This window comes from Thermobia domestica, chromosome 1, assembly GCF_964235325.1.
Source record: "Thermobia domestica chromosome 1, izTheDome1.hap1.1, whole genome shotgun sequence".
Taxonomy (NCBI): domain Eukaryota; kingdom Metazoa; phylum Arthropoda; class Insecta; order Zygentoma; family Lepismatidae; genus Thermobia; species Thermobia domestica.
The window spans coordinates 254,740,119-254,756,117 of record NC_137454.1 but is presented as its reverse complement, the minus strand read 5'-3'; the positions used below and the strand labels follow the sequence as shown (position 1 = coordinate 254,756,117).

The 15,999-nt window shown below is 37.6% G+C and overlaps 1 protein-coding gene across 2 annotated transcripts in view; it reads right to left on the bottom strand.

The window, feature by feature from the left end:
- LOC145660510 (caspase-1-like) overlaps positions 1–15,999 on the bottom strand; it is a 98,273-nt gene that overhangs the window by 13,662 nt on the left and 68,612 nt on the right. For both annotated transcript variants that reach the window (XM_081725671.1, XM_081725679.1), the window contains exon 5: positions 11,487–11,622. In XM_081725671.1, the coding sequence (XP_081581797.1) occupies positions 11,487–11,622 (136 nt within the window). The remainder of the gene's footprint in view (positions 1–11,486; positions 11,623–15,999) is intronic.

The following is a 15,999-nucleotide window of genomic DNA, read 5'->3' as shown; positions in this document are numbered from 1 at the left end:
TAAGCGTTAGTTCCGTAATGTTGGGGACGCGAGTTCTATTCCGGGTGTGGTAATTCAGTTAATTTTTACAATCTACAAAACAGATACTTCTGATGTATACTAACATTAAAAGTATTCAATTTCTCTGCGTCTAAGAGTTGAGACGACCTCATTCACAGGTGATACGCCAACAACACAAAATTACGTCATCCGTATCAACTTCATTCGTAACCGTCTGGCAAGTAACGTGTTTGGACAAGAATTGATGAATACAAGGGCTAAACACGTCCTTACTGCTGTAGTATGGGCCAAAAATGAGTTCCAAGGAATTGTTCGTAGCTGTGCACAAATTGCAACGCTAGTCACGGGAATGAATCTATTTAAGATGTCACATCACCTTTCTACTTAGAAGAAGGGCGAAACAAAATGCATTACTGTTATCAGCTAACAAATTTTGATATTCCATTTCTTGTCATAAAATGATAGTTCTATCTGTAAATCCATAAACGTAATAATATTATTGCGTTCATGTGTAAACCTAAGAAACATCTGACATACTCTATATATTTTCTGTTCCTATCAATACCTTCGACTATGTAATTTTTCTTTCCTTCTGTGGTATTATTATTATTATTATTAATAATAATAATAATAATAATAATAATAATAATAATAATAAAGGTATGACATAATTACAACACCAATTACATAAACATTATCTTCCCATTTAGAAAAATTAATATTTGCTATGACGGGATTTGAACCCAAGTAGCTGCAATGCGATTTCCTGCTTTCACAATTTCTTTTAAACAAATAGCTCCAACCAGAGTATTGTTCGCCACTTGCACTTCGTGTCCTTTCGCCGTATTCCAAACACTACAAGGGCACGAACACAGAAATACTGAGGACAATTAAAATTCTGACCTTGCTCTTCAGAGGAATTCGAACCCCTAGTGGATTGCGCCTCATGATGATGTGGCCTCAATTTGCCACGAACTCCTCATATGAATATAAGAAAATAAACTAGTAGTTATGGAACATAAACATAGAACTGTCTATTTCTACATGTGCTGATACAACTTAAAGAATATGAAAATAATTTCTGTCGTCTTTTCTTCTTTGGAAATTAGGAGTTATGTAAAAGACGAAATGCAATGTAAATCAGGACTATCCCTGCAACCGATGAGCAGCGCCGTAACTTAGATTTTTCTGACGGGGCAAGGATTAATGAGCTTATTTGGGCCCTCTAGAAAAAGTTGTTCTTCTGATTCTTGGGTCCACTCTTCCAACTTTCTCTTAATCTTCATGGGCCTCCCGGAGTCTGTGGGCCCTCCTGCACGACAAAGTTTTGCGGTTCCGATAGTTATTCCCTGAGCCCATTCCATACATGACAAAATTATTAAGAGGACAATATTGATAAATCTCAAAGCCATACGAATAAATATTATTTCTAGAGCTCCTAATAGTAGACATTTTTTACTGAAATGGGTCCAAGACTCATTTTTGTTCTATTTACCTTTTATGTACTGTTTTGTTTATGTAATGTAGCGACCTTATTTGATGTTTTATTTCTAATTTCATGTCCCTATCGTATATGGAGTAAGAAACTTTTGTCTCAAAATGGGCCCCTTCGAATGGCGGGGAGCTTCTCTGGGGGGAATGCAGTTGTCCCCTGCACCCACAAGTTATGGCTCTGCCAATGGCGTAGCCTCAACTTGCAGAACGTTTCGTGATATTTTCCTCATTAAGGAATGTGTATATAACTTGTTTTTGAGTTAAATAAGGAAATCTCGAGTAAGTCATTAAGGCACTCACACAAGTTGCTTATATTTTCTTATTTATATTTTTATTTATATTTTGTTTATATTTGTTTGTTTTTGTTATATTTGAGTATCTTGTTTATATTTTTCCATGAAACGATTTTAGCTAGGTATTAGTTTGGGTGGAAGTTAAATGGGGCGGTGGGTCAGTGGTATTCGCGCTGTGAACTGTAACGAACCTTGTGCCGAGGATTGTTTGACACCTACCTTAATTCTATTCAAGACAAATAAGCAGTGATTAAGTTTAGCCAAACTATCTTTTGACACGGTTCTGATATCTGGCATAAATAAAAAGAATCCCCCAAGTAATGCAGGCTTCAAATCTCCCAAACGAAAATGCAAGGTTATCAAGATTACAAATACTAAATATTTTAAATAAAAGAAAACGTTCAATTTGCTTTTTATTACAATTAATTATATATTAAGAAAAAAATACAAACCAACAACAACAATTTAAATTCTGAGAATGAGTTGCTTACTATGAATAATCGAAAACGTGATTAAATGCAATTGAATAATAATTGAATGTTGCTTGAATAAATGTTAAATACACTTTGATTCAATATATAATTCCAAACAAGAACAATTCAAAAGCTATTAACAATTTCAAAGGTGAATGAAAATTTAACCGGAATAGAAAGTGTCGAAACTTAGTCAAAAGCGACCGCGACTCGACCAAACAATTTAAATACAATATAACGCGAAAACTACAACTCTACTTAAATTCGCGAAGCAAGAATCAAGAAAAATAATTCGACGTCGAAAAATCAATATCTCAACAGAAATCTCAAAAGGATTATAATGGGACGCTAAATGCAATTTTCTTTCGGCAATTAATTACGAACGTATTTCGTACCAAGGCTTAAATCTAGTAATTAATAGTCTAAAAACTACTTCCACTTATTTTAGCAGGAAAAATGTATTAGTCAAACTTGTTAGTTAGTTAACCAAACCAAGGTTACCAGGGTTTAGGTTCTAGAAACTACAAAAGGTTTGTACTTACCAATTTACAAACTGCTCTATTCTGCAATAGGAATCGTCTGTCCTCAATCACCTCTACTCGATTCTACCTTTCCCAGTTAATAGAAAAAGCTTGGTAGGAAATCTGATGTTTCTAGAGAACGCCAAACCGATAACTTATAATTACTTCGTATTCTTCCGATCCGGTATAATTCAAACGAAGAGAAAAAAATCAACTTCCAACTTTCTATTCCTTTAGATTCCATTAACATTCGACCAGAAGAGCACAAACAGACAGGTACTACCAGATGGACGTTCAACGCAGCAACTAACCTGGCTCACGGCTTTCGGTCACGAGCGAGGCAGCTGTCCACGCGCAAACGACCAGACCTTACGTCACGCGTTTGTTGCAAAGAAACTCGCTTCTACAACCTTCGCTCTTCTTCTCACTACCTACGATTTTACTCTTTTTCTTTTTTTTAAAAAAATGTAAACACAATAGATTCTCTTAATCGAGGAAATACAAAAATAGGAGTAATTTATACAATCAGAGTTTATACATTTTTCATTCTTTTCTTTCATATCTTGTCATTAGTCCATATTTTCTTTTCACTTCCAGACACTAGCATATACAGAGTGTTCCAAAAAATAAAGGCAGCTTCAACTCAATGTAGCTGAGCATGCTACAGAACGTTGTAGAGCAAACACGTTGTCTGTGCTCTCTGCTGCTACACTTGTGTTGTGTGACATGAGTCAAACTCACCCATTAAGTGAAGCATTTTTCTTTTTTGTGTGTGTGTGTTATTATTCACTGTAACTATGTGGATCTTTGGGTGACAGTTTTCGTGTTTTTCTTCCTGGTTTGTGACTGAGAATATCTTGAATATTCCTACATGTCGAGTGAATACATTGAAATTTGATTTCTGAGCGGTTAGCCAGCGGCCTACCTCTCTGACAATTCATGAATGGTTGTAAAGGTTGTATGATCGTTTTGCCTTTCGTGTTGAACAAGTTCTGAGTCTTGAACTGGATATTTACAGTAAGTGTGTGTTCCTCAAACTTTCATCTCTTGCATTATGTGAACAAGTTTTGAATGACACTAGTGGTGTATTTCAATTTACTGATCCCTCAGGCACATACGATATACGGATTTCTTGGGCTGATACTCAGGTTGTTACTGTGCCCTTACATGTAATTCCTATGGAACTATCCAATGACACTATTAAGGATGTAATGAATCAGTATGGTACTATTTATAATATTCATGATGAACTATATTCTATTGACCATGTTTACCAAATTCGAACTGGGAGGAAATTATTACGAATGGAATTAAAGAAATCGATTCCATCATTTGTACTGATTCAACAGCACTGTTAATGGGTCACTTATCCTGGACAGGAGAAAACTTGCATACGCTGTCAGAGTACTCAGCATTTACATTCGAATTGTTCCCAACGTCCCAATAACACACCTCGCAGTGCTACTAGTTATGTGGGTAAAGTGGCCCCTCCTACTTTTAGTTTGGATGATGCAGTGAATTCTTTTGTTCCTCAATTTTCCAGCCTCCCTGTGACGTCTCATTCTCGGGTTCCCAACCTATCGCAATCTGAGGCACCTCAGCCCCATCAGATCTCCATGGACATTCATGCTCCTCAAACAACAGATAATCTACATGAGCCGCTTGAACCTCGACTTGAGGGTAGCGACTACACCGCTCTCCCCTCTGTTGCCGTCCCTCTGGATGATGCTTCTTTAGCTTCGTCTGTCTCAGAGCTCAGCTTATCAACATCTGTCGATGATCGTCCACCGATAGTCTCCTCATCATTCTCATCTTTGGTCGTCATTGATTCTCCGCATACTTGTGGTACACTAGCGTCAACTCCAGACGTCCGATTGGCCACTGCGTTTCCTTCTGCTTCAACCAACACAGGAATGTCGACTAGTGATAGTGAGTCCAGTGCACGAACTCTCCCTTATGTGAATGTTTTGCCAGCTTGAACCAGCTCTATGGCGCCGGCAGTCCCTGTGGATTCCTGCCGCTCGGATCTGGCAACCCAGAGAGTGTCGAGGGTGATAAAGATTTCTCACTTTCCATTGTTGCTACTGGTCCTTCTCTCGTTGTGGAACCTTAAGTTGTGTGCCCTAGTGTAAACTGTCCTACTTCTGCTTGTACTGGCGAACGGTCTCGTTTAACATTCGAGGCGCCAAGACCTCAGTGACAAACTGTTCAAGAAAAATAAAGAAGAGGCTGATATCCTTCCTGACGTTGACATTCCAATTGTCACTGCTGCTGTTGACTCTCAATCAGATAATTCCTCGCAGAATCAACTTTGATGCTGTATTATTTATAGGTAATTCTGTTTTCCTTTGGCACATGTCTTGATAATGGTATTTGCTTTTTATGTGTATGTATTGCAGTGCTCGCGCTTTGTACGAATTGTGACAAACGTGTTATTGTTTGCCTCTTTCTCAATATCTGTGATCCACCCTTGTTTATAGTGCCTACTTGAAAGTTCTGTGATATGAGCGTGTCTGTCATGCACACTTCTCGTTTTTATCTATGTTTCTTTCTCTTTCCTATGACCTTCAAGATTGCTACTATTAATATTAATAATTTACGTAATAGTACCAAGCTATTCTCTCTGCGTGACTTTTTACTAGAAGCTCATATTGATATCGCGTTATTGCAAGAAGTTAGGCTGGAAGTGTTAGACCTTGGTCCTAATTTTACTGTTTACAATAATTTTACTGTCACTGGCACTGGACCGGCAAATGTTGCTCAGCATCATGTTCATTTCTCCCCCATATTACCACACCCAACTGGCCGTATTATAACTGGTCGGCTCGGTAATATTCACCTTCTCAATCTATATACTCCTAGTGGCTCTCAGGCACGTGTGGATCGTAACAATTTCTTTGCGTCTGATGTGGCTTCCTGTATTCTCCCTAACAGTGATATGTTTCTTCTTGCTGATGATTTGAACTGTGTTTTAAGTCCTGGAGACCAGTCTCCCGGGTTTAATTATAGTCCGACCTTGCAGGAGTTAACACAAGGTCTTCATTTCCAAGATAGCTGGCTGTCTACTTCTCCACGTCGGCAGGCCTTTACTTATGTCACCCGTAATAGTGCTTCTCACATCGACCGCATGTATATGTGTCCCATGCTGATCCGAAACATATTTGACGCTGAAAATCTAGCTACCATATTTTCCGATCATTCTGCTTATATTGTTACCTTGCGTATACCTGATGTCAAGGTTGAACGCGGAGCTGGTTATTGGCATTTTAATACTTCTCTTCTTGAGGATAATGAATGTTTCGAATCTTACAACCAAGTGGGCAACGTGGTTAACCCAGAAGAGACATTTTGGACTGTTACTGACTGGTGGTATCAATATCTCAAACCACGTGTTGCCAGCTTTTGTCACTGGTATTGTGCTGAGAGGGAGCGTAATCACCGAACTCTTTTCCATTTCTACTATCGTTGTTTGGCTGATGCTTAAAGAGCTGTTCCCCATAACCCTTCTGCCTTACCTCTCATGAAGCAGTATCAAGCTAAACTGTTGTGTCTGAGCCACTGTCGAATGGAAGGAACGAAAATCCGCAACAAATCTACAGTCATCGACACTCAAGAACCGTTGCTTTACCATGTCTTGGCAGAATATAAACGAGGTACACGCAAATATATTGAGAACATCAAGGATGACGAAGGTAACACCCATCATACTTTTGCAGGTATTCAGCGGACATTTTAAGCCTATTATTCTAGTTTATATGGCATATCGGATACCATTGACATACCATCTTCCTTCCTAGATCGCCTCCCATGTGTGCTCGATCAACGTGAAGCGCAATCACTGGAAACTCCATTCACCAAAGAAGAGGTGCAAACAGCAATTATGAGTGCTTCGTCTGGTAAATCTGGAATTGATGGCCTTCCAGTAGAGTGGTACAAACGTGTCTTTCCACTTATTGGCGATACCTTAACTGCTATGGTGAACCAACATTTTGCTCCTGCTGTACGGACCCCGTATAAAGCCGCTGGCGTGGCTATCTTTTTTACCGAAGCAACCACATCCTACTACCGTTTCCCATTACAGGCCAATCACCTTGCTGAACTTTGACTACAAGATTCTCGCTCGCTGCTTGAACAACCGCTTACGCCCCTATTTAGCCAAGTTAGTGGGTCCTCACCAATATGCGTGTGTTGAAAACAAGATCTACCATCTTTTACAGTGCATTCGTGACGTTGTTGCTACCCTTGAAGACTCTTCGGCCTGTCATGCTCTTCTGTCACTTGATTTCCTCCAAGCCTTTGACCACGTCCGTCATGATTATTTGTGGCGTATACTCTCCGCGTTAGGTCTCGGGAAGCAGTTCATTTGCTGGATTCGTATCTTGTACGACAATGCTCAAAGTAAACTTAAAATCAATGGACTTCTCACTGAGCCTGTGCGTATCAAACGAAGTGTGCGTCAAGGGCAGGGTTGGGTAATTACGCGTAAAAAAAGGTATTCTGCGTGACGCGTAAAATACACGTAAAAAAACTCGTAATTTATGTAAAATACGTAAAGTACGTTAAAAAATTAGAAACAGGTCTACAAATTAAAAGAAAACGTTCTACGCGCTAAGCTTTAAAAATTTGTTCCTAAAATTGTATGGAATCTAGCTGGATTTTGAAAAACTTATTCCGTAAGCATAAACTGGGAATTTGTATTGGCTTTGTAAAGTAGCATTATATAAATGGTTTGCACGCGTGACTGTTCAAAACCCATTTCAACATGTTTCATGTTTTAAACCCTCTGTAATCAAGAAAAGTTTTATGCCAGAGAAGCCGTGGGAGAAACTATTGTGCAATACAACAATAGTAAGCCTTCGTGGTCTCCATTTGTGACGACTTTCTGCAATGTCTGAGAAAAGCATGACGAACAAGTAGAGGAGTTTCTGTTGGAAAACCTCGGCCCTTCAGGAATAACTAGCTACCAGCAATATCGGGAAAAATGTGGAAAATTTGAAGAACTTACGAAGAAGGGAATTACAACACCACGGACATTGTGGTATTTCGCTACTCGGCAACATAAGGAGTTGTCGGAATTTCCTATGAAGTTACTGAACATCCTAGCATCTTCAGCGCAAATTGAAAGACTTTTCTCAAATTCGTCCTTTGTCCATAACGTCACAAGGAACCGGCTCAGCTTCGAACGTTCGAAGAAACTACTTCAAATATACTACACCCTCAAATTACAAGACCATTCAAGTTATAAATATTAGTGTGATTAAGAGTAGTGTGTTCGAATTGTACTAATCTATAATGGAAATGGCATGTAACATTTTTTTTTAGAATTAAAATAATGGCTAAGTTTTAAATGAAATGATATACTCAGTGTTATTGGAACCAAGTGAAATATATTTAGTATTCGAACTAAGAAGAAAGACAAATTGTTTCTTTCCAAAAACAACGAAGAAACAAGTAGTTCAATATTCTGTTGAGTATTTTCTTCAATTTTGTCTATTTATTATGAGCATCAAAAATTTCTACATTAAAAGTTCAAATGATAGTCAAGTGCTAAGGGAAGTAATATGTTTAGTGTTGTTGTTGGACTTGGAAGAAAAGAGCAAAATAAATGAGTTCATTCCGAAAAATGTAGTATAATGTTCTGTTGGGTGCTTTTATATTTTTTCAGTTGTGTGTGTTTAAAATGAGAATCTAATAACTTTTACATCAAAAATGAAATCTATCTCAGTGCTAAGTAAAGTGGTATATATAGTGTCGTTGCGACGTGGAAGAAAAACAAATCAGTTTATTCTAAAATTTCATTATTTCAATATTCTGTTCAGTATTTTTCGTATCAGTTATGTGTGTGTGTTAGTGTGTAATATGAAGGTGAAATGAGCCTAACAGTGAATCTCTTTTTTCTTTTCTAATAAAAGTTTCAAAGTATACTGAAATGTTTCGAGTTTTATATTAAAAGCTGCAAAGGTATAACAATAAATTTTTATAATCAAAAGGTTACTTGATACTTTCAAACATATCCGAACCAACACATATTTTTAATGTGTGTGCTTATACGTTGGGTGGTTGTGCTTGTGTGTGCGCTAGTAGGTGGAAAGTAGTAGTGGACCGCCGAGGAGCTATCCAAAATTATCTTTTTTTATTACTATGATTTGGCATGAAACCATTACTTTTCAATATAATGTTTAGAAGATAATAATGTTTGAATGCTTAAATAAGAAAACTAAGCTTACAATATAACCGACTATTCAAAATAATCTTAGTTTTAATGAAAGAAATATAGTTTTCTACGTCTGCGTAAAAAACTGGTTTTCTACATGACGTATATTACTAGTAAATTACGCGTAATTTATGTAAAATACGTAACAAGTAAATTACCTTGCCAACCCTGGTCAAGGGTGCCCACTGAGTATGAGCTTGTTTGACATTTCTCTTTGCCCTCTTCTTTATAGTATTAATGCTCGTCTCTCTGGCCTTTTCCTTCATGGTCATACCTTCCGAGTCTACAATTATGCTGATGATGTTACAGTTTTCATCCACGATTCCAGTGATATCCGCAACCTTGATACCTGTTTGTTGGAATACACCGCCTTATCTGGCGTTCAGATCAATTAGTCGAAAACTAAGCTTTTGGTTCTTGGCACACAAGCTTCTTCTGAGTATCCAACTATCACTAACGTTGTTCCTCAGTTAAAAATCTTGTGCATCACATTTTCCTCTACCATTCTTGAAACAGTCCATGTGAACTATAACTTTCTCGTAAACAGTATCCGGCATGTTCTCCAGTCACATCGATTACGCCAGTTGTGTTTATTGTCTCGGATATACTTTCTGAATACTTATGCTCTATCAAAATTATGGTATGTGTTTCAGCTGCTTCCTATGCCCAGTGATATTGCTCAACGCATTACGTGTGTTGCAAATTGGTTTCTTTGGCATGGTCACGTCTTTAGACATAAGTATCCCTTCACATGTCTCTCGCCAAACGCTGGTGGTCTCTCGCCAAACGCCAAACCTTATCCACTTCGGCCTGAAAGCTCGGGCTATGTTTTTGCTCCGAGGCTTCCAGAGCCTTTCAACCAGCCTTACGGGAATCAGCCATGCCCTTCTTTCTTACTGTCTTGACACTGTTTCATATACATTTCCACTTAATATCTGTCATATTCCTGATGTTTATTGGTATTATAGTGATGTTATTTGTTCCTATGTGTGTATGTCTACCCCTCTGACTGCTGCGTTGCCTCGTTCAGTGAAGGACTTGTATCAGTATTTACTTCGCCAACTTTCTCTCCCTCCTCATCGCCTCTACGAATAGCACCCCGCACGACAATGGTCTAGAGTGTGGAGTAATATCTTTCCCTCTCACCTTTCTGGACCGACAATCTCGCGTTGGTACGCTGTGGTGAACGACCTTTTGGACACTCGTGCTAAACGATATCGCTTACACTTCAGTGACAGTGCCTTTTGTATCAAGTGTGGTCGTGTCGATGATTTGGAACATCGATTAACAATCTGTTGTAATACAGTTCATATTTGGGCCTATTTCAACGAATGATCAGTACTATTTGCCGTACAGTGCCAGCTTCTGTTACCAGTAATCTCGTCTTATTTCCTGATTTCCGTCTCTTTCCCAGCGCTAAACACAACTCAGTGCTGTGGTTAATATCGACTACTGTTCATTATATCCTTACACCTGAGTTACGCCGTATTACCGAATACCAGGATTACCTGTATACCAGATATAGACATTTTCCACCAACGAAAAGAAAAACCCTCTTTGCAAATTTCCATGATGTAGCTCTTATTCAAAGTTATAACTAACGCCCTCACCTTTGGACGTCTTACCACTATGTAATCATGCATTCTGATCTCTCTCACTCTACTAATAGAAAACAATGAACTGTTCTCTGATACTCATGTAATCTCACTATACTTTATGTTTTATATGTAACTTAACTGCAATAAAGAAAATGAAAAAAGTGGTTAGTGCATAGAACTTCTATTTGGTGGACCCGGGTTCGAGTCCCGGCCAGGCTGAAGCTTTTTCAAATTTTCTTTTCTCAATTTCAATTTCAATGCATACTCAGTGTGATAAACAAGATCTCTCCTCCAGAAAGAAGATGTTCGAATGAAAAGAATTGGAGAAAGTCTCTCAATGGAGGCAATCATTTACAAAGTTATTTCCAGCAGTTGTTGTAGATTTGATATTTTCAGCTACTTTCAAGCATTTTCTGATTCATATGTGATCAGTGTTTTCATTTCTTTGATTATACAGTATATAATGAAAACATACATTACATACACAGCAATAGTGAGATTAACATATGATGTTCATTGGACAACACGCTCTGAACCAGAGAGATTGATCTAAGAATTGAGAAATGTTTCGTGCATCATCTACTCACAATTTTACTTGCATAAAGACTTGACTCAGTGCTACAACTGCTGTCAGTGCCGAGAAAAGTTAGATGTAAGTTGGTTTGCATCTGTCTAGGCGTTCTCACAACCGCAAATGACCTGGACCCCAAGTAAGGGAATTAGAACGCTTAGGGGGGGAATTACTTTTCTGGCTGGCTGTACAATATATGCTGATAATTTTAGCTTTTGTGAACGTTGATTCACCCTCCCATGTTTCGTTTCCAAATCATCCAATATGTCAGAAAGTTATAAATATTTTAAGGGTTAAAATATGTAAACCAAAAACTACTAACCTTTTGCAGTACTGAAAGCTAACATAAAGTCAGCATGTGTTGGAATAGTATAGGAATAACTTCCGGAGTCAGCATTTCGGCTGGGATATCTCTTGCGTAACTCTATTCCACGATCCGTATCAGCTCCTCGACAGGCCTAGAAACAATATGTATTTAATTATTTCTTTCTAGATCTTGCTCAAGTGTAGTGAAAAAATAATATGCTGTATGTGAGATATTAGTAATTATAACACAGAAAGTGCAAGCAGGATTTATGTATAAATGCACCGACCGTTTTAGGATAGATGAACAAAGCGTATAAGCAAAACAGAACCACTCCCTATATCAATACAGAATTCAAATCGATAACAGGGTTTCACACTGTTAACAATCGTTTCCCTTGTGACGTGACTATTTGACGAACCTTGTGTATGAGAAGGTCAATAACACTATTCACGTTGTCGTATGTATAAGTTCTTGAATGGCAGCCATCTTTGTTGTCAATGGAGTGCCTTTACGAATACTACAGTTGGTCAGGACGTACGTATCATACGAACACCAAACAAAAACAAATGATTAGAGGAGAAACGGAGGTACACGAAGAAGGTATACTCTTGCTTCTAAATATAAGTATGTATAATTGCAAAATAATACATGAAATCACTAGAAAAAGTACAGAAAATTACACTTGTAAACAGGCTATATTTTGGAATGACATAAAGTGATGGGTTGACAACATTTGTGCTGAATACTATTGGATGTAAAGAGCCTGCAGAAATATCCACAACTATGATACTACTGGCACCGTAGATTTATGGGGGTCCGAAAGTTGAAGTTTATGATTGTGATACCATTTTTGGGGCTTAAAATCTCAGGAGGGCAAAGTGCTAAAAATTGCTGCTTAAGCCACAAAGTAATTGTATATGTGAATAAACTATTGCAAAAAAAAAATCATGACTGATATCACATGGAGAAAAAAGTGGTTACCCAGGGTGGATTGATTTAAATCAGTCAGATTTAAATCACGATTTAAATCATTTGATTTTTTGAATAAAAATCTTTGATTTAAATCGAATTCCGAAATAAATTAATTTAAAGTGAAAATAAGTAAAATCCCGTTCTGTTATTTCGATTATGAAAGTTAATAATCATAATACAATTAGACTCAAATGTACAGTATAGTATGAAAACAACTGTCATGCAGAGGATGATTAGGGAAAATCCCGTTTTGAACAGGTAACGGAGCTATCCTCTTTATTCTTTTCGTAACATTGGGTTTGGGTTTTAATATCGTTAACTATTCCAACGGGGAAATCACCATCGACTTTTAAGACGAAAATTGTTTTTTCTGCGTGTCTGTTTGTTTGTTCCCAGATAATAGGGCGTATTTAGAGGGGTCCTATCCTCTCTCCATTTTTTTGTTAATTTTATAACTTTAGGCGAAATTTATGTATTTCATGAGTTTTTAAAAATAGGTCCCTGCCAAATATCAGTAACTTTTGTGAAAAAAGTGTCATTTTGATAAACGCTGCTGTACCTTTTAAATTATATCACATATTTTTAGGTGATAGGGTAAAATCTTCATTATTCGATTAAAAAAGTACCAATAAGGCTTTTTACTTCCTTTTCTTCAAGACTCAATGCATTTTAGAACACGTTACATATGCTTTCATGCATTTCTGCGTTGAGGCATAGTGTTGTATGACGTCATAAATTTAAAAAGATATTTTTTGTTATGCGTATTATTAGTAATTTTTGGCGGATTACATTTTGCATTCAGAAGACTGAAATTTTGCACACTCATTCAGTGCACCCCTTTATAATTTTCAGATATGGAAACTGCGGGGTCCAGAGGGGCAAAAATGTTTTAGAAAAGGATATCTTTAACAAAAAATAGCTGTTTTCCTGATTTTCCCGCCCCAGATGGAGACATATGAATGGTACCGTTTGAAAGGCTGTTCTATTCTGAAGAAAATGATGTACAATTATGTCCAAAATTATTGTCGCGTGTCTATAAATATGTTCTTGTAGGAATATAATTTGATAACCAATTCGCCTGGTATTTCTTATAATGTTAGTATGTGTATAATCGGCAAAGACATGTATGTGCCAAATTTCATGTCAAAAGAGCAGTAAATAAGAACAATAAAACGAAACTGAAACTTTCTTGTCCATTCAGGAACATTTCGTTTCACTCTTTCTTATTTTCGTATTTATAATTCTTTCGTATGAAATTTACCACAAATATACATTTCTCGATTATATACATAGTATCAGTATTAAAAGTACAATTCAAAATCATTATCATATTACATTCTTACAAGAAGAAAGTTATAGATATGCGACAATCATTTTGGACATGAGTGTACATACTATACTCCTAGGATAAATAGGGATGTCTCAGGAAACTGTTACCTGAGATCCTGTTTTATACGGAAATCTGGGGTATTTGGGGAATATTATTTTTCGTGGGCTTACTTTTGCACCTACAAGATTCAAAATTTTGCACATTTACTCAGTGCACTCCTCAGTATTTTTCAGATTTATTTCAGATCTCTGCCTTAAAACAGGGGGAGGGGTCCACAGAGGTAAAAATTTTTTTAAAAAAAGACATTTCTAACAGAAAATTCCTTTTTTCGTGATTTACCCGCTCCGGATACATGATGGAAACATTTGAAGGGTATCGTTTGAAACTTTGTTTTATTCTGAAGAGAATAATGTACAAATCATGATCCTAGGATAAATAGGGATGTCTGAGGAAATTTTTATATTATGGGTATACAGGGCAAGAGTGAACGCCGGGGCAAGAGTAAAAACACTATTTACGGAGAAGTGGCAACGTCGGTAAATAAGCGAATCTTGAAAACTAGTTCGGCATGGCACATGTCAGAACAGAAAAGGAAAGGAGCCGTGTGAGTTCAGTGTGAAGAGCAGCAGAGTGGAAAATTTGTTTTAGAAGGAAAGCAGTAAAAGATTCATTGGTCGTATCACAGTATGTAATGTAGTTTTAGTTGAAGGTACAGGACTGGAAATATTTCATGGAAAAGTTGTATTGGTTCGTATTTCTTATCAGTAGTACGCAAGAAGAAAAAGTGCTTAGACGGGGAATGGCGGGCAATGATTGGAAGATGCCTGAGGCTGGGCAAGAGTGAACGTTCACTCTTACCCTTTGTGGTATAGTTGGGTAAAGAAAATATAGGAGCCAACATGTAACATTGAGTAAAAGACATTGAGGGGAATTGGCGGGCATAGACTACTAACAAGAGTTTGTATTATCGTTTAGAATTTCACAGCCTGAGCGCATGCTATACCGCATGGGAATGTCGACAGGCAATGTTGCGCTGGAGCACAAAAGAAGCTAGGAACAGCAAACAAGTAATACCCATCAAAGTCATCCAACCAATCACAAATCATCACTCATCAGTCAAATATACCTGTGCCGGACGACATGGATATGCTCTGCCAATTCTGTGGGGAACTGCTTTTCAGATACCCCAAACGTTGAAATATAGATTTCCTGTATCATATGCAATGACTGGTCTCACGAACAATATGCCAGTTTTGATCAAAGGAAGTCTGTGTACGTGTGTGACCACTGTGTATGTATGTAGCACCGCACGTAACAGTTTTGTGACGAATGTTGAGCTGATTCCTCCTATTTTCATATTTTGTCATTATAACATGTATGATATATTACTGTAACTTTTGTTGGCAGTTCCATTTGTCACTAATAATTTTGGTATTTTATAACTTCCTCTAGTTCCATGTAACCAGTACATACACATCTATGATTCAACGTATTTCTTGGCGTTTATGTCTACGCTTCTATGTTTTCATTCGACTGTACAGTGTTGCTCCAACCGTTGTTTACTCTTACCCCACCAAATGGGGCAAGAGTAGAAAATTTTTCCTTCGCCAAAACTGTTATTCCTATGTATCCTCTGCTTGCTTTGTCGCAATTAGACTGTATATGTTATTGGAGATAACAGGCTTTCGCATCAAAGAAATATCGCGTCTTTCGCTGTCGCCATTACACCGCAATTCTTTGATTTACAAAAAGTGTTCACTCTTGCCCTGGTTGCCCATACATCCGGGTCATCTGGGCCATTGTGGGAATGTTCTTAGCCCATTGTTAAATAGTTTCCTCACCCTTACTACTCAAGATAGAAGCTTGAAATTTTGTACACACACTTAGTACATCCCTTAGTATTTCCCAGTTGATTTTGAGTTGAGTTAACACAGGGCAGTCCAGAGGGATCAATTTTTTTTTAAGTAAAAAAAATCCGATTACTCTCAAAATTTCCCGCTTCAGGGACATGATAGGGAAATGTGAATGTTACCGTTTCAAAAGCTGTTCTATGAAACTCGAAGAAAGCATGCGTGTGACAATGATCGTAGCCCGAAAAAGTTAAATGTTTTAATATGTTTCATGCTAAATCTGAAACATTAGGCATGGTGCAGCAATTAAGCCAGCTTTTGTTTGTGTTCAGTTGTGCAAAAGCTTGCAAGTGGCGTTTGTTCCATCTTTCTAGCT